This window comes from Rattus rattus, chromosome 4 (genome assembly GCF_011064425.1).
Source record: "Rattus rattus isolate New Zealand chromosome 4, Rrattus_CSIRO_v1, whole genome shotgun sequence".
Lineage (NCBI taxonomy): Eukaryota > Metazoa > Chordata > Mammalia > Rodentia > Muridae > Rattus > Rattus rattus.
Genome location: NC_046157.1, coordinates 82,446,764 through 82,470,435, shown reverse-complemented (window position 1 = coordinate 82,470,435; position 23,672 = coordinate 82,446,764). Strand labels below are relative to the sequence as shown.

The 23,672-nt window shown below is 50.1% G+C and overlaps 2 protein-coding genes across 3 annotated transcripts in view; one reads left to right on the top strand and one right to left on the bottom strand.

Annotated features, from left to right (window-relative positions):
• Positions 1-763: 763 nt before the first annotated feature.
• LOC116899085 (uncharacterized protein 114841037) lies at positions 764-21,863 on the bottom strand. Of its 2 annotated transcripts, XM_032900586.1 has the most exons (3): positions 21,626-21,863; positions 18,653-18,740; positions 764-1,283 (listed from the first exon to the last, which is right to left on the bottom strand). In XM_032900586.1, the coding sequence occupies exons 1-3, from the start codon at positions 21,841-21,843 to the stop codon at positions 936-938; spliced, it is 654 nt and encodes a 217-aa protein (XP_032756477.1). In that variant the 5' UTR covers positions 21,844-21,863; the 3' UTR covers positions 764-935. The 2 variants fall into 2 exon arrangements, with proteins under 2 accessions (XP_032756477.1, XP_032756478.1); XM_032900587.1 differs by lacking the exons at positions 18,653-18,740; positions 21,626-21,863 and adding an exon at positions 6,662-6,670.
• C4H6orf132 (chromosome 4 C6orf132 homolog) overlaps positions 21,807-23,672 on the top strand; it is a 35,922-nt gene continuing 34,056 nt past the window's right edge. Inside the window, exon 1 of the mRNA XM_032900588.1 lies at positions 21,807-21,968. Within this exon, the coding sequence (XP_032756479.1) occupies positions 21,824-21,968 (145 nt within the window). The 5' untranslated portion in view covers positions 21,807-21,823. The remainder of the gene's footprint in view (positions 21,969-23,672) is intronic.

Genomic DNA, 23,672 nt, shown 5'->3' with positions numbered 1-23,672 from the left:
CAAGTCTAATCAGCCGTTCTGGACCATATGAGAGAATAGGAACAAGGGCTTCAACTCCAGCAAAAGCCACGAGTCAGCACTCAGGAAGCAGAGGCCTACAACTAGATCTCTGAGTTCGAGGCCAGCCTTGTCTACATGGTGAGTTCCGGGACAGCCAAGGCTACATAGAAAGACTCTGTCCAACCCCACCCCCACCCAAACAACAACAACAACAGCAACCAAACAAAACAACAACAACAAAAACAACCAAACAACCAAAAAACAAAAACAAAATGCCAGAAATAATTAGGAACATAGCTTAACTAGTAGCAGGCTTGTCTAGCATACATGAGCCCTCAGTGGACTGGGAGTGTGGTCTACTGTGATCCTTGACAGGTTAGATAGGAGGGCCAAAAGTTCCAGGTCACTCTCGGCTACATAACAAGTTTGAGACCAGAATGGACTGTGAAATCCCGTCAAAACAAAACAAAAGGCCGTTCTTCCAGGAGTGGTTATTAGAAACATGCTCACTTCCTGCACTGTCTGCAGGCTACAGTCTGGCATAAGATGACCTCACGAGAGAGCAGGGTCCATACGTAGGCAAGCTGTTTTAGCCTTGGAGAGCACTGCCAAGCGTGGTCCATGGGAAAACTGAGGTCAGCACTGACTGACAGTTGGCCCTGGCAGAAAGCATATTCTTGGGGCAGAGGGACTAAGAGTAAGAAAAAAATTCTTCAAGCCCTTCTGAAATTAACCCACTAGGCAACAGCCCTATCCACTTGGATGCCAGAAAAAAAGAAGGACGAAGTTTATTGGGACGAGGCCTCCCTCAGCTGTCACAGCATACCTGGCTAGCCCAGGTATATGCCGCTTCTCCAGGAATGAATGACTTTTCCCTCTGGGACCCAGGACCGCAGAGTGAAGGTGCAGGGTGGGGACTTCCAGATGTCTCGGATTTAGTAGGTGCTGCGCCACAAGACCAGGTTTGCGGGAGGAATGCCAAAGCATTTCCGTGTGTGGTCAGTTTCTCTCTGGTACAGGTAACCACAGGTGGGTTTCTGCAGGGTGTAGAAGGGATTGAGAGAGTTGGAATACTGTGAGTTGTAGAAATTGAACCTGAAACTACTGTCTGGCTCCTGCCCGCGAGGATCCACCACCACGGGGACATAAGCTGACTCCAGAGACTGTTTGCGGTCCCGTTTCCATTTCTGTGACAATGGTGTTGGTGTGGGCGGCGGCACCTTCCCCTTTCTGCCTGTTGTCGTCTTTTGCCGGTGACCGGGGACTGAGGATTTCTGTGACTCCTAAGAAGAGAAAAGGAAGGATAAAGCCGGCAGGGCTGAACGCTGGGGCAACAGACTTCGATGTTACAATTGCTAGAGCCAGGGCAGGAAGGAGAACGGGCCACGGTGCTGGGGGGTCCCCGGCTATACTGGCCACGATGCCAGAATCTCCATAGCAGGGGACAGTCTTCAAGACCCCTCCCCAGGCCCCGCTCCTGTGGACTTCTGACTAATTATCAGCAGCGCCTGCCAGCCCAGAAGATGGGAGACCTGGGTGTGGCTTCAGTGCTCTTCTTCCTCCCCCTCCTCCTCCAGCCAATCATCTCTCCTCCCTATGGCCTCTGGAGCAGCAGCGCTCCCCAATTCCTGACACTATCGTGTCTTCATTCTCTTTCTCCTGAAGAGCCGTCCCAAGTGACCTTCGGAGTCACTCTCCCTTCAAGCTCTCGCCTTTTCCGTTCGCTCCAAAGTCCACTTTTGGTAGTGACAACCGCGTGATCCATCTTTTGTGTCTATTATCTGGAAAGTAGAATCCCAGAGCAACAGGTCCAGAATGCATGATGTCGAATGTGGCACCAGCTCTCCAGCCTCCTCTCCCTCCGCCCACCCCTGTGTTGGGCTACTTTGGTGTCTACCACCACCTACTTCTGCTTCCGGTCCCTCTAGCCTTTCTTTTGGTCACCTTCAAATCATTCAAGAATCCAATCAGCGCAGGGCAGAAGCGACTCCCTTGCTTCCCGTCTCTAGGAAGGCCCCTTACTCTCGACATAGAAGCTCCCTAAATCCTGTTTCTTTACTCCAAACCTCGAGGGCCTTGACACATTCAGAAATGGGAGCTCAGGAAAGGTAGGTTCACCTCAGCTGAATTCTAGTAGAGGGCACCCCACCTTCCAAGCTGCTGGTGTGGTTCTGTTTTAGAACCCCCCATTGTTACAACTGTGTCCTGCCTATCTATGCCCACCTTCCCTGAGCCTCTCTGCTCTTGGCTGACAAGATACACCGTTCACACTGTCCTGACATTCATTTGCCCTCTGCCATCCCATTTCTTAGATGTCCTCTGACAGAACCACCATGTTCCTCAAAACACCATGCCAGCTCCCAAGGACAAATTCCTCTGTGGGGTTTGTTTCGAGCAGAATTCTCATGTAGCCCAGGCTATCCTCAAGCTTAATAGTGTGGCCCAAGGACCCTGGGATTCCTGATCCTCTTGTCTCTACCTCTCCGGTCCCTTCTTTCTCGAGGACTTTCAGAGTCATGATAATGGAACCCAAAGACCGGGGCTGCCAGTCTCTGTATGAGGCAGAGCCTGTCTTGGTCTTTGGGAACCATTTTCCCTGTCTCCTTCCAATTGGTAATAAAGAGTGACTGGCCCAGAGCAAAGCAGAAGGAAAGAGAACTGCTGGGCAGAGATGGGAACTCTGGGAAAGAAATCAGGTGTGTGGGGATTTGCTAGCGAGAAGTGAAGGAAGAAACAGAGGCTGGTGCTGAGGAGAGGAAACGGACTAGTGTAAGCAGGTTAATTCAAATTATAGTGGGAACAAGGCAGCTAAGGCTTCCATAATTAATAAGAGGTGACTGTGGCATTACTCAGGTCAAGACAGTCTGAAGATAGACCCACATCATTCTGGTTGGCTCTCCCTGCCATATGGTTGTTGTCTTTTGTCTGGTTTGGTCTGGTTTAGTTTTGGTTGGTTGTTGTTATTGTTGTTGTCGTTGATGTTGTTGTTTTGAGACAGGGTTTCTGTTTGTAGCCCTGGCTGTCCTGGAACTTGCTCTGTGGAGCAGGCTGGCCTCGAACTCACTGACCTGCCTTTGCCTCCTGAATGCTAGAGTTAAAGTCATGTGCTACCACGGCCTATGATTGTTGTCTTACCATGTAAGCTCTCGGCCACGGCTCCAGGATCATGCCTGTCTGCTGCCATGCCTCCCACCAGGATGGTCACGAGCTCTAACCGTCCAAAACAGCAAGCCCGATAGATAAACCCTTTCTTCTAGAAGTTTCCTTAGTCAGGTGTTTCTCCATAGCAACAGGCATGTTTCACTCACCTCTGCCAAGGCTCCTAACAGACAAATGAGGTGTTTACCCCGTTTTTCTGATGCTGAAGCAGAGGCTCATGGGTATCTAAGCTATCATCAGTTGAAGTTCACACAGCATCTGACAAAGCACAACTGACTTTCATAACAACCAAAATTCCAACCCAGCCTTCCCTCTCTGCCTCAGTCCAGGGCCTGGATCCACCTGTTCTCTGGGCACACCTGCTCTGGGCCCATCTGCTCTAGGCACACCTGCTCTGGGCATACCTGCTCTGGGAACACCTGCTCTGGGAACACCTGTTCTGAACACACCTGCTCTGGGCACACCTGTTCTGAACACACCTGCTCTGGGCACACCTGTTCTGAACACACCTGTTCTGAACACACCTGCTCTGGGTCCCCACCTGTCAGCTCTGCTCTAGATACCACTGCTGCTGCTGCCGCCACATTTGGGGCCTTGACACATTCAGAGATGAGCCCTCACTGAAACTTGGCCAAAGAATGGTTCAGGGAAGGTAGAGGGAAAGGAAGAGAGGAAGATAGAAGAGAAAAAAGAAAAGGGAGGAGGTTGCTAGAGAGATAGCTTAGCAGTTAGGAATGTTTGCTCTTCTTCCAAAGGACCCTAGCATCCGTGTTGAATGGCCTGTAACTCCGGTTTCCGTGTGTCCGTCCAATACTCTCTTCCAGACTAGGTAGGCACCTGAGCATGGAGGCACACACAGAGAGACACGTATCATGTAAGGAAGGAGAGAGGGGCTGGAGAGATGGCTCAGAGATTAACAGCACTGATTGCTCTTCTTAGAGGCTCCTGGTTCAATTCCCAGTACCCATACGGTGGCTCGCAACCGTCTGATCTGACATCCTCACACAGATATACACACAGGGAAAACACCAATGGATGTAAAATAAAAATAGTTTTTTTAAAAAGGACAGAGCGAGAACAAAGAAAAGGAAACAGATGAGGAAGAAGGAAGAGAGAGCTCATGGCCTAGCCTTGCCCTGCCCCTCCCAGGAGCCAACCCAGAAAGGCTGAGTGACTAACTCACATTAACTCGTGCACTGAGAGCATCCATCCTCAGCCCAGGACCCAGCACGGCCAGCACTGGAGGGAGCTGGCCGCATACTTTCCAGGTTAATGTCTGGTTTCATTTAACCAGCTCTTCCTGTCATGTCCCTACCCTGGGCATGGGGGTGCTTAGAGAGCGATCCCTCCATGCTCAGGACAGCACCATACCACCAAAGACTTCCCATGGCCCAGGACCTGCAAGGCCAAGGCTGAGGAGACCTGGTCAGAGCCTTTGAGGAAGACATTGCAAAGGAGTCTTTTATACTCCCCCCATTCTACAGAGTACAATGACCTTGACAGACAAGTAGGGAAGGTTCACGGTCACTCCCTTCCCTATGGAACCCTCTTCCATTTCCAAGTTAGAGCTCAAAGTGGGATCCAGATAGAACTTTCCCTCGATCCATAACCCAGGTAGTCCAAAGGCCTTTGAGACTTGTCAGGATGTGCTTGTCTCTGTCAGGATTTAGAATGGCTGAGGCTGGATGGAGAAGGCCCTCTGGGGCTGAGAGACGTCCCCTCTGGTGGAGAAGAGCATTGTGCAAACATAGGGACCTGAGTTCAGATCCCAGGAAAAGAGCCTGGGCAGCCCACACATACGCCTGCAAACCCAGCACTGTAGAGGGTAGAGTTAGGACATTGACCACTACCAGCCTAGCTTCAGGCTCTGTAAGAGACACAGTGTCAAAGCACTAAGGTGGGCAGTGACGGAAAAGGACACCACACATGTTCCTTTAGCCTCTGTGTGCACACAAGTGCATACACGCCGTGCAAATGCACACCCACCCATATTAAAGTTAAAGGATAGAAAAGACAAGACTTTCTACGTAGGGTAAGTCATTTATGATATCAGGGTAGAGCTTCTAGGAAGACACTCTGTCCTTGAAAGTCCTCAGGCCCATGGGTGTATGGCCTGGTTTGGCCCAGGCCTGAGTATCACAGCTTGGAAAGTCAATTTCACACTAGCCAAGAACCTGAAGTACTGATGACTGAACCCAGGGTCTCTCTTACTTCCTCTAGGCAAGAGCTCTAACCACTAGACTACATCCCCAGCCCCTGCGCAGGACTGGGATTCTCCCCTTACTATCTCACTAGCTGGCCACGTGCCCGGTTGAAATGCAAATGCCACTGGGTGAGGCAGCTGGGAGTCTCCTCAGGGTACCCCAGGGCACCTGGAGTTCTGGCCTCCGCCCTTACAGGTCAGGCAACTTTCAAGCTTCTACAAAATGGACATCATTTGGCCATCGACCTCACCAGCTTGTCCTGGAATGTGGTGGGCAGTGTAACTCTAAGAATGTGGTGTGCATAGCGATTAGGTCAGCTTTACACAGTGTAGCACCCTTACCACAGAATGCTGCCTTGCCTCAGCAGGGGAAGGGAGCTCCAAAGACAGCAGGTGGTAGACCTGAGTATCCTGGGGTCTCCAGCCATCTACCTGTCCCAGTTGTCAACCCCCTCCACCGACTGTGTGTCGTCTCTGAGTGTTAGAGTACGCCCTGCTTGCTCCCACACTCATAAAGGGCAGCGAGGGGGCTCAGCAGATCCAGATGCTTGCAGCTGAGCCTGACAACCTGAGTTTGAGCTCCAGTACCCATGTGGTTAAAGGAGAGAACCAACTTCAGCAAATTCTCTGACTTCTATAAGTATGCTATGTCACGGACTCACATACACAGACACAGACAACTACACTCAGACACACGTACACATACACACACATAGACACACAGAGACACACTCAGAGGCACACACATAGAGACAGAGACACACAGGTATACACACACGTATACACACAGAGGTACACATACATATATACACAAAGGGACATACACAGACCCCCACACCCCACCCACATATATATGTATATATATACACACACACACACACATATATATATATATAGAGAGAGAGAGGAATGCACACACACACACATATATAATATATATACACAGATATACACAGAGAGGAATGCACACACACACATATATATAATATATATACACAGAGAGGAATGCACACACACACACACACACACCTGTACCTATACCTAGATCTAAGCAGTAACTTAAACAGTAGGAGATGCCAACAGAGAAGTCTGGAAGGCTTAATTTTCTCCTCTCCCCTGCAGAAGACAGCAGAGCCCCCCCCACCCCCCCCAGGAAGGGACCGAGTTAGGCAACGCCTTGTAATCCAAGCCCCAGCTTCAGGGACACAAATGGCTTAGAGAGGACCTTCACCTCCCTGCAGTCCATTTCAACCGCAGTGACCTTGGACCACCCAGCCCCGCCCCATGATGTCATCTCACTTTCAACATCTTTGGTCAGTTTCCTCTTTGATGGTAAAATGGAACTTCTGGTGGTTAGGGATCCAGAGGCATCTGGGGAGTCTCGGGAGGGGAGGGGTCTGAAGGTGGCAATGCAAGGCACCCTGTTGTGGGGGCTGGGTATTGTGATGCCCCCTGACAGCATAAACTCACTTATCCTCCTAAGGAGACACAGACTCAGGGCCTGACCCTCTCCCTCTACAATGTGCCCCTTAGAACCCTCATAGTGTGGACGGCGGGGTAAGATATTTCTAGTCTCTAGCAGGTCCCCAATGTGTCATATGAAGGCAGAGAGGAAATACCTCCTCTCTCTGTCTCTCTGTCTCTTGTCCCTCCTCCCTCCTCCCTCCCTCCTCCCTCCCTCCCTCCCTCCCTCCCTCTGTCTCTCTCATAGTAATTGTTGTTTTGATTTATTTTGATTTACTTATATTATCCTATGTGTACGAATTTTTGCCTGCATATATATGTATGTGGAAGTCCTCAAGGAGGCCATAAGAAGTCATTTGGCCCCTGGAACTGGAATTACAGTAGTTACCAGTCAGCACTTGGGTGCTGGGAACTGAACCCTGTCAGTAAGCCACCAAGCCACCTCTCCAGCCCTGATTGTCCTTGCTCAGTGACAGGCCCTCATCTACCTGCCTTTAAACTCTCTAGAGAGCAGAATCGTTCCTTAAGCCCGGATCCCTGCCTTCTAAGTGTTTGTCCCTCTTCTTGTTGACTTACCTGTCCGCCCACTTTCTAAATTAGAGGTGCAAGACAAGTGATGAATGGATGGGTAAAAAGTGATTGGGTGATGGGGATGATGTGTTGCTGGATAGATGAGAATGGACTGGCCCTCCTGATTGGATAGATGGATAGATGGGGAATGGACCAGCCCTCCTGATTGGATAGATGGATAGATGGGGAATAGACCAGCCCTCCTGATTGGATAGATGGATAGATGGGGAATGGACCAGCCCTCCTGATTGGATAGATGGATAGATGGGGAATGGACCAGCCCTCCTGATTGGATAGATGGATAGATGGGGAATGGACCAGCCCTCCTGATTGGATAGATAGATAGATGGGGAATGGACCAGCCCTCCTGATTGGATAGATGGATAGATGGGGAATGGACCAGCCCTCCTGATTGGATAGATGGATAGATGGGGAATGGACCAGCCCTCCTGATTGGATAGATGGATAGATGGGGAATGGACCAGCCCTCCTGATTGGATAGATAGATAGATGGGGAATGGACCAGCCCTCCTGATTGGAGCCCTCTCTGTCCCTTCATCTCTTGCTGTTTCCTTTACTCCCTATGCACAAGCTGAATTCTTTTTGTTTTTGTTTCGCTTTTTGATTTTGCTTTTTGTGTGTTTGGGTTTGGCGGGGTTGTTTGTTTTCTGGTTTTGTTATTTGAGACAGGGTTTCTCTGCATAACACCCCTGGCTGTCTTGGAACCCGATGTCTAGACCAGACTGGCCTCGAACTCAAAGGCTTGCACCACCACGCCCTGCAGCCAGCCTCTTAAGCACATCCTATTCTGTCCTCAGAACTTGGTAGAGAGCCCTCCTCTCATCATACTCTGACTCAGAGTCAGGAGGAATAGAAGGGATTGTGGGATAGACTTCTGGCTTGCTGACTAGGGAGTGGATGGATGGACAGACTGAGGGACAGATGGATGTGTGGACAGACATTGGCTACCTAGGGAGTGAGTTGGTGGGTGGTTGGGTTAATAGATGGACAGACAGCTGGCTTGTTGGTCAGAAAATGGATGAGTCGATGGACAGATGAAGGTCTGGGCACGCAGATGGACAGACAGCTGGACTGTTAGCCTAGACATGGGAGGGTAGGTATAGAGACAGACAGAGACAGACAGAGCCTGCTTGCTAAGAAATGAATAGACTGAGAGATTGATGGCTGGCTGGCTGGACAGGTGGATGGTTGGATGGGGGGATGGGGGGATGGGGGTGGTTGGGTGGGAGGATTGTTAGATGGGGGATGGGGGATGGGTGGGTGGGTGGGCAGACTGCTGGCTGGGAGGTTGATGAGTAGATGTCTGGTTGTACCTCAGAGAACGGATCGTAGCCCAGGAGCCACGTTCCCTGAACCTGAATCTGAGCCGTACCATCTCCTCAAGTGAGACACTGCTTGACGGTCTTTGCTTCTTTTTCCTCCACTGTGAGATGGGTAGGCAGAGAGTCTCTTCCTATCAGACTGGGACAGAGTTGGTAGGGTAATGACCAGCACAAAATCATCACCCCACAGACACCAGCAATCACTGTGTGGGCAGCTAATTCACGAGCACGTGGGTGGTTGAATGGCCCGCCTTGATCTCACCTTCAAAAACAAGGTCGGGCTAGAGGGATGGCTCAGCAGTTCAGAGCACTGGTTGCTCTCCCAGAGGACCCGGATTCGACTCCCAGCACCCACATGGCGGCTAAGAACCAGTTGTGACTCCAGGCCCAGGTTATGTAACGCCATCTCCTGGCCTCCTGATACATTAGGCACACACGTGGTGCACAGACATCCATGTAAGCCAAACATACATAGAACAACAACAAAAAAATGTAAATAAACAAACCTTGAAAAAGAAGGCCCTACCCATTAGGGTCCTACCTCCTGTGCACCACACTGGACTGGCACCATTTTGCCATCTGCTGCCTGACTTAGGCTAGTCCTGGCCTTGTTTTCTTCCTGGCACTGTGTTTCTTCTGCTGACTGTGGGTGACGGAGTGGACTTTGGGGCCCAGAGGCAAACTGGAAGTGGAGGTGCTGATAGCTTGTAGGCTGGACCTAGATCTCACACCCTGATGGTCATAACCCCTAATTTCCAGGGATATTGGGAGGGATTGAGCACCGGAAGAAGAGGCCCCAGTAATCAGAATACTGAGATCTCAGTCAGAAAAGAATGGGAAGGTGGGCCTTTGGCAGTGTGGCCAGCCTTTCTGACCCAATAGAGAGGACCTGGCTTTAGCCCTGGGCCTGAAGAAGCTTCCAGAGGAGCTTGTGAGGCAGAACGTTCAAGAGAGAGAGGAAGGGAACAATACGTATTATACAAAGTGGGCAAAGACTGTAAACCCAGGGTCCTGGGTGACCCTCTGAGTGGCCCAGGTCCCCTTTTGTGTTGTGATGTTGCACATTTGATAGTAGGGCCTTCCATCACTCATGGAGGCTCTTAGATGGGGACCTCTAAATGACAGCTAGGCCAGGCTCTGCCAATATTGTCCTTAGCCCAGACCATGCTACTCTGATGTGGAAATGTTTTGGGGTGGGGGCTGGGGATAATAGCTAGGGAAACCTCCCTTTGGGAAATGCTGGCCAGGCCAGCCAGTTTATTTCATTTGCAAATTTTGTGGTGGGTTTAGTGGGAGAGCATCTGCCTAGCACAGGCAAGGCCTGAGGCTCCACCCCTAGCAGCAGCTCCATGAGGTGGGCGAGCACGGTGGCACAGCTTTTCAGTCACAGCACTCGGTAGGTAGAGGCAGGTGGATTTCTGAGGCTGAGGCCAGTTTGGACCGTGCAAGTCAGGGCTACATACCATGACCCTGACTCTAAACAAATAGATAGATAGATAGATAGATAGATAGATAGATAGATAGACAGACAGATGATAGATAGATAGATAGATAATAGATAGATAGACAGATAATAGATAGATGATAGATAGATAGATAGATAGATAATAGACAGATGATAGATGATAGATGGATAGATAAATAGATGATAGATACATAGATAATACATAGATAGATAGATAGATAGATAATAGATAGATAGACAGGTGATAGATAGATGATAGATAGATGATTGATAGACAGACAGACAGACAGACAGACAGATGGATAGATAGATAGATGGACGGATGGACAGACAGCCAGACAGACAGATAGACAGACAGACAGACAGACAAGTACATAGATATATAGATAGATAAATGCCCTCTGGACTCAACCTTTCTGGGCTTAAATTCCTCGCTGTGCCTCAACTCCTAATCTACTAAGTGGGGGTCACAACAGACGTGGTCCAGACGGCTCCTGGTAAGCACCAGGGGCTCAGCGCTCAGCTGGCTGCTGGCTTACACTGCTGCTCTTTCTAACCAGTACACAGTGCTGACTCAGCTCTGTCTCTTTTTATTCATCCTACTAGTTCCTGGAAGGTAAGGGCTGTTGTCCACCCTCCACGGTGCCCAGTGGGTGTTTGGGAAAGATAAAGCCATCAGGACTGTGGGCTGACCTGGAGCACAGGAAGAGCCACCCACAGTCTGGTGCCTGCCTGTTGTCAGGTGCTGATGGTTGAAAGGGACAGGTGACAGCCTTGCACTAATGAACCTGATTCTGGGGCCTCTTTTCTCCCCTTCCCTACCTGCTCTGTGCAAATTACTTACACTTTCTGCCAATTAGAAGTACAGAGGGCTGAACCGTCCATACTCTTGGCTCTGTAGCATACAAGCACTCTGTATTAATGTTTACCCTTATCTCCCTTCCTCCATGGCGTCCCTGACCCAGCCAGTCAGCCAGAGGCAGCCAGTAATGAGTGTCTCCTTGCCCCTGTGTTCTTGCAAAGCACATGCTGTTGTTTGCTGAGCGGGTAGCGCTCATTTACATAAGCAGTACTGTGTGTTTTAGATCGTATTCCGCTGTTTGCTTTAGAGCTCTGATTTCTTCTGAAGATTTTCTCCATCCCTGCTGTTTTGAAGCTCTGTCCAGGTGGCTGGGTGAGCATGTAGCAGTTTACTTCTGATCTCTTTCAGGCCTTGCACGGACGGTGTCCACATGTTCCCTTTGCTTAGAGAGATGGTCCCCAAATGCCTGCTCTCCACATAAGCAACATGGCAATGACATTGCATACATGTCCTTCAAAATGCCCTTCAGTGGCTGTTTTGTTTGTTTGTTTTAAAGACCAGGTTTCTCTGTGCAGCCTTGGCTGTCCTGGAACTCACTCTGTAGACCAGGCTGGCCTCGAACTCATAGATTTCCTCCTGCCTCTGCCTCTGAAGTGCTAGGATTAAAGGTGTGCGCCACCACTAACTGGATTTCAACTGTCGGTTTGTGTTTATTTTTAATCATGCTCGTTTATGTGTGTGTGGTGTGTGTGTGGGCAGGGTGCATGTGCCACGGCACACGCGTGGAGGTCAGAGGATAGGGTGTGGGAGTTGCTTTTCTCATTCCACCATGTTGACACCAGGGATCAAATTCAAGTCATCACGCTGGGCTGCAAGTACATTTACCAGCTGAACCATCTTGAAGCGCCCTCTTTATTTTTTTTTTAAATATTTATTATATATAAGTACAGTGTTGTTGTCTTCAGACACACCAGAAGAGGGCATCAGATCTCATTACATATGGTTGTGAGCCACCATGTGGGTGCTGGGATTAGAATTAGAATTTTTGAGACAAGATCTTGATCGTTGCCCAGGCTAGCCTGGAGTGCCTGGACTCAAGGGATCCTTCTGCCTTAGTTCCAGGTTACCGGGACTACAGACTCCATCAGCACATCAAAGCCTTACCCAGTGCAGAGCTATATTCGTAGACATCGATCCCTTGTAGCTGAAGGTGGCCTTGAACCCCTCATCTTACTAAGGGTGACCTTGAACTCCTGATCTTCCCTCTGCTGCCTCCCAAGTGCTGGGATTTCGGACTTGTGCCACCACCACTCCTGGCCTAACTTTCTATTTTGTGACTGGGTCTCACTAAGTGACCCAGGGTGACCCTGAACTCATCCTCTAGCTTGAGTACGCTTTGGTTTTTGATCCTCCTGCCTCATTCTCTTGAGCAGCTGCAGTTACAGCCCTGCACTACCGGGCACAGCTCTCTTATTTTTTTTTTCTCGATGTGTACACATGCACACGTGCACACATGTACTCACATTCCTTCAGATTGTGAGTATGTCTCTCCTGCCTTCAAGGTGACCTTGTGGATACCTGTTCTGCCTGTGACACCTTGCTTCTGTTTGGTACCTCTGCATCCAGAATCGGTGCAGCCGGACATGGCAGAGGCACTTGGACTGAGCATCTGCTGGTGCCTTAGCTCATTTTCTCCTTGCCTCGTGCGACACTCTAAATACTTAGCAGCTTGCATTCCATGGGACCCAAACAGGGCTGGGAGAGGTGACTGCATGGCCAGGGTCACAGCCCAGATTCAAACCTAGTCAGTACCCAAAAGCCCCCGCCCTGCCCCCATGGGAGGTTAGAATTCCAACACAGCTCATGGAAAGGAAGGAAAAGAAGGGGGCTTCGGTTCTTCAGTTAAGAGTTCTTGGGGTTGGGGATTTAGCTCAGAGGTAGAGCGCTTGCCTAGGGAAGCGCAAGGCCCTGGGTTCGATCCCCAGCTCGAAAAAAAAGAACCAAAAAAAAAAAAAAAAAAAAAAAAGAGTTCTTGCTGCTCGTCCAGAGGGACCAAGTTCAGGTTCCCTGAACACAACACCTGTCTGTGACTACAGCTCACAGGGGATCGGACACCTTCCTCAGGAACCTGCATGCACATGATAGGTGTGCAAAATAAAATATGGTAGCACACACTTTTAATTCCAGCATTGGGGAGGTGGTGGCGGGTGGATTTCTGAGTTCAAGAACAGTATGGAACCTGGTCTACATACAAGTTCCAGGCCAGCATTGTATGGTATGGTGAGACCCTGTCTCAAGTAGGTACACATGAGTGTGTGTGTGTGTGTGTGTGTGTGTGTGTGTGTGTGTGTGTGTGTGTGTAAAGAATGTCTTCCCAGCACCAAACACAAACCACCTGGTCAGGACAGATGCCAGACGTTCACACCTCTCAACACCAGCTAAGCAAGTGTTCCTGGGTCCTGTCAGGCGGGCGACTGCGGTCTAGACTTCCATTTAGCACCGTGGCTTCTCCAGAGGAAAGATGAAGTAGGTTGAAGTCGCCCTCCCGGTGCCCCTCCCCCACGGGTCTCCAGGAGCTAAGATGTCCTCCGCCTGGGAATAAGATGCTGCCACAGCCAGGCTCGTCTGGGTGTCAGGTGGTGGGAGGGCGCTCTGGAGATCTAGCCGCAGAGACCAGGGTCTGGTAAAAGTGAGCTGAAGTTGTCTCCGCCAGCCTCTCCCGCTCAGAGAGAACACAGGCTTTACCACGGTGGGATGGGGTTTCTGGTTAACAGAAACTTCTGGTTAAACAGTGACTTCCCGGACCAGATCCACCTCACAGTCCAGCATGAGCCAGGAGGCTGCAGGTTGTGAGCAATGGCCGAGCAGAGATTAATTACAGGATGGGTTTCTGTCCGCGTCAAAGGGATGCCTGCTATTTGACTGCTTCCTTCACCAGAGCAACAGGCATGCGGTAATGTTCTCAATTGACTAAGTCCAGGCAGGAAAGAGAATCAGGCTCCCGTCCCGCCCCGCTCTCTCCCCTTCCTATGTAGCCGAGGGTGAGATGGAATTCCTCATCCCCCTGCCTCAACCACTCAAGTGCCACTCTCCACCACGCCTGTTTTGTGTGGTGCTGGGGACTAAACCCAGGTCCGTATGCACACTGGGCGGACATTCTACCTGGCAAACCGCCCACATCCTCAGCCCCAAATCGGGCTCTGACTCTGCTGAGGGAAACTGAGTTTCCATAGCTGTGTGGTCGACAAAATGAAATTGGAAGTTTGGGGGCTGGGCTCTCCATACTGAACCTAGATCTTCTGCCGACCAACCCAGGTCTGAAGGCAGTGGAGGAGAGATGGTGGTGTGAGAGCCCAGCCTGGACCATGCTGACACTCAGACCTCAACCTCAAACATCTCTGGTATTTGCGGGTCACAGAGGGCCTCAAGGGCCTCTATTCCCAGCTGAGATGCACCCATGCGCAAAGGGACCGGATCTGGGGGAAGTGAACAAACATTTCGGGGCGTCCCTTGTGTGCCAGGCCCTGGGCTGGGTGCTTCACCCCTATGGTCTCCCTAAGCAACCTCAGGCGTAGCCCCTGGCCTTCCTGCCGGTCCACGGCTGAGGACGCTGACTCAGCACGTTTGCCTCCGCCTGCCAATCGTGACCAAGCCCATTGTTTTCCCACAGACTAGCAATTATGCCTTCTGTTTGCCGGGTGAGCTCACAAGTCCCAGCCCTGGTCCTCTCCAGGTGACCAGTTTGATTCACTCATCAGTTAAGTGGCTTCCTTCTGCCCCTCGGTCTAGCCCTTCCCACCAGCTGTTGGGTGGACATCCTTAAAAGGCAGCTGTTAGAGCCTGGGGTGACGCCCAGTGGCAGAACTCTTGAGAGCAGGCCCGAGAGCTTGGGTTAGATTCCCTTGCTGCTCAAAAACAAACCAGCCGCATGTTCCCAGCCTCCCTCGCCTGCTCAGCTCGGGATCCTGTGGGGGCAACCTGGTAGCCGCTGAGCTCTCTCGGCTCCAGCCTCTCAGACTTAATGAACATCCTGTTTTGCAGGTGAGAGATGATAAGCTAATCCGAGAGAAGTGTGCTTAATAAGACTCCTCTGGGTAATGACAGGGCAGACGGCTCAGCGGATAAGGGCAATTGCTGCCAAGCCTGACACCCTAAGCTCCATCTCGGGGACCCACACATAGGAGGAAAAAAAATCAACTCCTACGAGTTGTCCTCTAACCTCTGACCTCTGACCTACGACCTGTGGCCTGCGAATGCTACTGCTACCACCCCTCCCCCAAATAAGTAATGTGTAATTTTATGAGAATCGAACAGGACTGGAAAGTTGACTGGACAACTTGTTGCTGTCCCAGGAAACCTGGGCTCGGTCCCCAGCACCCACATGATACGACTCAACCCCTCTCTTCTGATCTCTAAGGGACCGGACACACCATGGCATACACACAGGCCAAGCACTGAAATGCAGATAAATAAACTTTAAAAATTAAAAAAAGACAACGAGCAGTTCGGACACTGGAGTTCGTGAACTGCAGGCCCTTCTAGACCAAGAACTCTACTTGCTTGCTTTCATTCATTCATTTATTTGATTAGTTATTATTTATTTATTCGTTCATTTGTTTATTTATTGAAGCAGGGCTTGGGTAGACCAGGCTAGACTTAAATGTTTTACCTGACCAAAACTGACTTTGAATGCTTGATTCTCCTGCCTCCACATCCCAAATGCTTTGTGAGGTTATAGGTGTCCAACTTTGTGCTTTAATTTTAGTTTTAATTTTGGGACAGAGTCACGTTATGTAGCTGGCCTGGAACTCACTATGTAGGCTTGAATCCTCCAGCTTCTGCCCCGCCTCCCGGCGCTAGGATTAAAGGCGTGTGCCTGTCCAGATGTTTCTAACTTTAAAATATGAATCTCGAGTACACGATTTAAACCTTCCGAAAAAGTCTCCCTCCCATTTGCCTCCTCCTTCAGCAAACACTTTTACTGGGTTTTAATTTATGTTTTCAAAGTTTCTCTGTGCCAACAAAAGCAAATAACACCATATTTACCTGTCCCCTCCCCTTCCCCAAACAGCAGGATGCCGACACACCAGGGTTGGTTCCCATATCATCTCAGAGATGCCTGGGGTGTCGGCAGGCTTACTCATCTCTCTTCTTTTCCTGAGATGGTATTTTACATGTTGCCCAAGCTGGTTTTGAACTCCTGGGCTCAACTGTTCCTCTCTCCTGAGCCTGGACAACTTGTTGTGACGGGGATGTGTCCCACGGATATGTGGAACAGTTCCCAGAGAAGGACATCGTGGGATGCGTCTCCATTCATTCAGCCAGCTGCCTCCTGGTGGCCACTTGGTTGTTTCTGATTGTCCCAGGTGTCTTCCTTACTTTAACTTTTAAATATTATTGTCTATTTATTCTTTGGGGATTTTATTCTTGTATGCGATGTGTTTTAATTATGCCCAACCCTCTTTTCGTTTTAATATGGCGCATGTGTGCATGAGTGCATGAGCTTTGCTATATGTAGAGGCCAGAGGATAATTTTAAAAGTCTTCCTTGATCACTCCTCACTTCGGTTTTTGGAGACAGGGTCCCTCGCTGAGCCTGGAACTTGTGATTTCAGCTAGACTAACTCGAAAGCCGGTTCGTAGGATCCACCCGTCTCTGTGCTTCCCATTCCTCCTGCACTGGAACAGAAACTGTACCCCGCTGTGCCTTATGGGTAGGTGCTGGTGATCTGAACTTGGGTCACATGCTTGCACAGGAAGTACTTTACCCACTGAACCACCTCACTCAGGCCCTCACCTGGTGCCTGAGTTCTTCACACTCTGGCTAACCCCGTAACATTTCATACTCGAGTCCCATCTTTCTAAGCCCCTATCTGCTCTCCCTTTACCCCAGACCACCGTGTTCAGTGTTTCCTCCTCCTCCTTCTCATTTATCTCCCTGTGGCTCGTCCTAACGTGACTCTGTCCACTTTCTCAAACAGCCTCCTGCACCTGAGGCTCAGAAACCAGGTCTCGGATTCATCTGGTCCGTCAAGGTCCAGAGCTGGGCACACAAAGGCTTTCAAGAACATTAAGCACTCAGTGGCTGTTATACATGATCGGAGCCATGAGATGGTGACTCTGCCAGGCCTCGGGCTGGGTCTAAGAGCCCAGAAGCCATCCAGAGCGAGAGAGACCTCTGCCTTGTGCATGAGCCCCTAGAGCGCTTAGGTGGGTCACGATGATGTCCAAGATCTAATGGGGTTCCTCGTGGGACTGGGGGGGGGTCCTTGTATCCTTTCCATTCGGACAGTAGGGGAGACCACGATGTAAAGACAAAAGGCTCAGCAGGTAAAGGTGCCTGCTTCTAGGTCTGTGACCTAAATTCAAGTCCCCTGAGACCTACACGTTGGAAGGAGAAAACTGACTTCTGCAAGTTGTCCTCTAGGCTCCACAGGCACAGGATGCCGTGCTCATACACACACAGGCACACAAGTAAATAAAAGATAATAAAAATGTTAAGGGGAGGGGCCACTAGCTTGCCTCCTGCTCTTTCAGGGGACCATACCGGTTCCCAGCACCCGCATCTGGTGGCTCAGAGCTTCTTGTCCATCTAGTTCCAGAGGAGCTGATGCCCCCTTCTGGCAACTGTGGGCATTCACACATAGGTTATACCCAGACACATAAATGAACGAGAAAATAAATAGGTACGTTTTTAAATGAAGAAGGTATTATGGGCCAGCGGCTTTGCGCACTGTCCTCGCTGCGCTCCTTCCTGTCTCGGTGGCATCCCTGTCTTCCTGTACCGTTCAGCTCCATTCTCCATTTTTAGAAACCTTCCCGGACTAGGCAGCTCCTGTTGACCTCCCGTCCTGTGAACTTCTGCTTTCTGTGTTAGCGACAGCTACGACAGTGCTGTACTTAGTCATCCGAGGTCTGCCACCTCCAGTCACATAGGCCTGCCTTCCTGCCGAGATCTCGAGATCCTTATGGGATAAAGAGTCAAAGGAAAAAGCCCCTGCCTTATTCGCTCAGCATACTACGTGACCACTGGAAGGTCTCCCATGAACCCAGTGTCAGGGCTGCCTTGGGCTTGGAAAAGAAGGATGTTTACCACGGTTGAGTCTCTGACCAGAAACATTTGAAGAAACCAGATGCAAGCCGTGATTTTTCATTCCAACAAGAAGGTTTTGGGGGACGGGGGTTGTTTTGTTTTGTTTGGTTTTTTTAATTGTCATTCTGGTTTTTTTGTTGTTTGTTGTTTCTTTTGAGACAGGGCCTCCTGTAGCCCAGACTGACCTTGAACTGAGGGTGAGGCCAACCCCTGATCCTCCTGCCTCCACCTCTTGAGTTCTGGGTTTAGGAGCAGGCACCACCAAACTACGTTTATGTGGTACAGGGAATCGAACCCGGAGCCTTGTGCCTGGTAGGGCAGCACTCTGCCAACTGACCAACACCCTCAGTTCCCACGGTCTTTTAAAACGACCTTTGCCCCAGGGCCGGGACTGTAGCTCAGTGTAGAACCTTTTCCTAACACGTCGAGCGTTTGATTCTATTCCCAACATTACCAAAAATTAAAAAAAAACAAAAACAACAAAAACAAAAACCAAACCAGTCCCTTCCATCCATCCTGCCCCAGTGGTATTCCACGCTGCCCATCTGGTTTACCTGGAAAGCAGTGTCCTCACAACGGCAAGTCCTGAGGGCACGGCTCTTCTCGGCTCTTGAAGCTGAACAAGACTTCTCAGAAATGTCACTGTCATGGAAAGCAAACAGGCAGGGAGGGAACTGTTAACCTGAAAGACTTAAGTGACGGGAGAGGAAGAGGCAATGTGTGGCTCTTGGCTGTGCTGTGGGCAAAGAACTGCAATAGTAAGTGATTTGAGGGAGAAGGACTGTTTTCACATGGATTGGCTAGTGTATGAGACTTGTGTATTAACGTCAGATTTCTTTGTGTGTATCCTTGTGCCGCGTGTATGTGTACATGTGTGAGCAGGTGCAGAGAGAAGCCAGACACCATGACTGTCGACTGATCTGGTTTTGGTTTTTTAAGATTTATTTATGTATGTGAGCACTCTATCTTCATGTATGCCTGTATGACAGAAGAGGGCATCGGATCCCATTACAGAGGGCTGTGAGCCACCATGTGGTTGCTGGGAATTGAACTCAGGACCTCTGGAAGAGCAGTCAGTGCCCTTAACCGCTGAGCCATCTCTCCAGCCCAAATGTAGTTTTTGTTTGTTTTTGAGACCAGGTTTCTCTGTGTAGCCCCGGCTATCCTAGAACTTGCTCTGTAAACCAGGCTGGTTTTGAACTCACAGAGATCCATCTGCTTCTGACTTTTTAGTTCTTAAAATTATATTTACTAGCCAGATATGGTGGTGCACACCTTTAAACCCAGCACTGGAGAGGCAGAGACAGAAGAACCCTGTGAGTTGGAGGCCAGCCTGGGCTATGGAGAGCAGCTAGGGGCTGAACCCAGACCCTGGCACTAAGCTGCATCTCTATCTTTTTTTTTTTTTTTTGAGAGAGAGAGAGTCTTGTTAAGTTGCCCAGGCTAGCCTTGAACTAGCTATGTAAGCTCAGGCAGCTCTGAACTGGGCAACCTCCTACTTTAGCCTAAATAGCTGGAATTACAAGGCTGCATCACCAGGGTGGCTCCAAATATTTTTTTTAAGGTTTTATTCATGGGGCTGGAGGCTTGGCTCTGAGATTAAGCACACTTGTTTTTGCAGAAGACTTGGATTCAAGGACCAGCACCCTCTGAGGGCACCAGGCAAGCATGTGAGTCACATGTATACATTCAGATGAAACACTCAAACACATAGTAATAAATTTTTTTTAAATTTTATTTATGCCTAGCCTGGTGGCACACGCCATATATATATATATATATATATATATATATATATATATATATATAATCTCCTTTCTCAAAAAATATGTTTTTACATTTTCTGTGTATGAGTATTTGCCTGCATGTGTACAGTGCACACGGAAGTCAGGAGATGACATCTGATCCCCTGTAGCTGAAATTACACACATACATACATACATACATACATACATGTATGGCATTATCACTGTCATGTAGGTGCTGAGAACTGAACTTAGGTCCTGTGAAAGAACAGCCAGTGCTCTTTACTTCCGGGCCATCTCTTCTGCACCCCTCAAATCTGGTTTTTAAAAATGACATTCATAGTCCGGTATGCAGTACCTCTAACCCCAGTACTTGGGAGCAAAGTAGGGCAGATCTCTATGAATTCACAGTCAGCTTGGTCTATATAGAAAGTTTCAAGCCAGGCCAAGCTACATAGTAACACCTTGTCTCAACAGAATATCCCAGGAAAGAAGAATCTGGTGAAATGCCAAATTTCCCAATGCTGTGTTCAGGGCATGACACGTGGTCACTCTGTGTTCTGAAGCTGTCTACGATGTGGTTATCCGCACAGGATCAGGCCAATGAGATCAGTCAGCTTTCCAATAGGTAGCACTAACTAGACCCAGTAGATAAGAGAGAGAGGGAGGGAGGGGGAGGGGGGGGGAGGGCAGGGGAGGGGGCAGGGGAGGGAAAAGGAGGGGAGGGGAAGGAGGAGGGAAAGGGGGAGAGGGAGAGGGAGGGGGAGAGGATGAAGAGGAGAACGGATGAGAAGGGGGTATTGGAGAGAGGGAGAGTTCCCATGGCTATGCTCAAGATACATTGTTTTCTGTATGAGATTGCCAAAGACTAAAGAAAAGATTATTTCATTAAAAATACATTAAGCTGGGCTTGGTGGTCCAAGCATTTAATCCCAGCACTTGGGAAACAGAGACCAGATAGTCATAAGTTCAAGTCCAGCCTGATCTACAAATTTCAGGACAGCAATGGCTACATAACAGAGAGACCCTGCCATAGATACATACATACATACATATATACGTATGTATATATACACACACACACACACATGTAGATGACATGTATGTGGTGGGGTCTCTAATATACACAATATATTTAATATATTTAATTCATTAATAATATATACATTATGTAAATAATAAGTAAGAAATAATATTAAATATATAATATATTAAATATGTTATACACTTAATATATTACTATGTTAACATATTTATATATATGGAGTCCTAACCGTGATGATAGTTTCTTCCTGTGTTCTCTAATGGTACAGAAATTTCTTAACTCTATCTGGCCTGTACCTTCCCGTGTAGGTCAAGCTGGCCCAGCTTGCTATCCTTTTGCTATTTTACAGACATCGCTTGTGGTCATCGAACTCTCTCTCCCACATATCAAGGCCCACGGGATGCTCTGGGCCATGCTAGCTTGGCTAGGCAGGTACTTTTTCTGGGACACAAGAGTCATTTCTAAACTGTCCACCCTGATCTGCTCAGGAAGGGCTCACAGAAGCAAGGAACTCGCCTCGGGCCTTTCCTGGTCCAAGAAAGAGTGGGGGCGGACTGGGCGTGCTCGTGGGGAACCCGCGGCTGGGGGCGGCTCTTCTCCCCCGGCAGGGCGTGGGCCGGGCGAGGTCCTCGGCGCAGCGCACCATGCCAACAATGGGCTGTTGTAGAAGGAGGCAGGAATGTGGCCCGGGGAGTTGGGCGGCGGGGCGGGGCCGGTTCTCCGCGGCAGCCTCTTACCTGTCCAGGTAGCTCGCATTTCCAGGCGAGCGGCGGCGGCGCCCGCACCACCTGTCGCCGGGTGCGCGGGCGGGGAGCGCGGCTGGGGGCCATGGCCTGCTAGTGTCCCCTGGGAAGACGCTGCGGGGTTCAGTCTGGGGCAGGACAGGGCGAGGGACGGAAAGTCCTTCCCTCGGGGACAGATCGGCCTGCAGCAGCATGAAAAAGAACCAGACCATGCAGGGCACTTTCAGCAAACTCTTTGGGAAGAAGCATGCCCACACCTCCACCACGTCCCTCTACGCCACCAACCCACCCTGGATTTTCACCCAAGAAGCCCAAGAGGAGGGGACCAGGGACTTTGGTGAGTGCTCCCGGGGTGGGAAAAAAACCAAGGGAGAGTTCCCGTGGCGCCTCTTCCCTCCTGGCTCTGGCGTCACTTGGGCGCTGGGAAGGCGGGCAGGGGCAGGGACACGTTGGAACCTGTGGACCGGCCAAGGAGATGCTGGGAAGGGGGAGGAGGCGCGGCGGCCCGAGTCGGAGAGGTTCAGGGGACCCCTGAAGCGAGGCCCGCGATCCTTGCCGCCCTCACCTGCCGTCCCCGGCCCCTTTTACAACCTTTGGTGGGGTTTCTATTTTTGTGGCTGTCCTTTCTGCGTCTCCTACCCCACCGCATATCCTCATTCTGAGTCAGAAGCGTTCCCGGGATCTAGACATCTGCCCCTAGCCCTTTCCGCTTCCTCTGTCCCGCGGAGAGCCTGCCTCAGCTGTCCTTGTCTTTCGCTCTGTTTGAGAAAGGGAAGTCAGCGATGCGGGCCACTGTTAGCAGGTTGCCAGCCATTTGCGACACCAAATTAGCTTTGTTTGGTTTGGCTGGGGTTGGGGAGGAAAGGGGGCTGCGCGGCACAGCCAGGTCCTCTTGGGTCTGGATTGTCTCTGGTCTCAGACTGAGGTCTCAGTCAGACGTGAGACAGTGGAGATCGTGGAGTCTGAATCAAGGGTGGTGCGTCTTTGCAAACTACTGGAAATAAATTGGCCCTGCCCCATAGTCGGAACTATGGGACACCCTATCTCTTTATCAATCTACAGTTTATACACTCTTAACTGAGGGGAACCCCGGGAAAATGGGGGCCAGGCATTCGCTTTTTATTTTGACTCATGATTCTGGTGTCTGAAGAGGGAGACAGAGGTGTGTCACCAATCGCTCCCTCACTTTATCTGCCTTCCTCATCACCTTTATGGCCACTGTGCTGGGGCCACAGGAGATGCTGCGACCTCCATTGGTACTTGGGTACTGTTCAACACCCAAATGGCTACACTGGGGGGCCAGGGCAAGAACAAGCTGTCACCCTTCCTCAACCTAAAGATCTCTCATCAGCAGGCAAGCAAGCCTAAGAGTTTGTCCCCCTGCCCTTTGAGGACCTAAAGACAGTCTTTAGGTGCATGAGAAAGAGAAGAGGTATTTCTGAGGGGACCTAGCCTCAGAATGGAGTGGGAAAGCTATTCCTAGCTGAGCATAGGTTTCAGTATAGGGGGGAGAGCCGGACCAAGTGGGGGGCGTGTCTAGGCAAAGAAGATTCCAATGCAGGCAAACGTACCCCAAGAGTATTCTGGGATGACCCAACGCCTTCCTTGGCCTGAAGGAAGCCATCGGTAGAAAACTGTCACCCACTCTTTCCTAGGTGTCTCCTAAAACGTTTGATCTTTGACTCACTGAGTTTCTGTCTAGTGTAAGATCCCATTATTGGCTTTCTGGATGAGGAGGTCAAGGGACAGGGATGTTACAGAACTGGTCCAAGACCGCAAGATTTAAATGGTAGAGCCGTGAGTTTCCCGACGGTACGAACAGATGCTCTTCGGTACACAACTAACTCGTGTAACTGTCACTACCAAGTAAGTCGGAGAATTTCCAGGACCCCAGAGTCTTGCTGGCAAGGAAGCCAACATCTGGACCCAGGCAGAGTCGGACTCTCAACTGGCTTTCTGACTTTACTCTGGAGGAAGGGATTTGGGGGTGGATCTGGACGAGTATGTATGGGCCTAAAGAACCAGCATCCCCCACTTTTCT

Excerpts from the sequence above, each read along its gene's own strand:
- LOC116899085 (XM_032900586.1), bottom strand. The coding sequence starts at position 21,843 with ATGGTCTGGTTCTTTTTCATGCTGCTGCAGGCCGATCTGTCCCCGAGG. Across the intron at positions 18,741-21,625 it reads AATGCGAGCTACCTGGACAG|TGACATTTCTGAGAAGTCTT; the intron begins GTAAGAGGCTGC and ends TTTCCATGACAG. Across the intron at positions 1,284-18,652 it reads GTGAGGACACTGCTTTCCAG|GAGTCACAGAAATCCTCAGT; the intron begins GTAAACCAGATG and ends TTCTCTTCTTAG.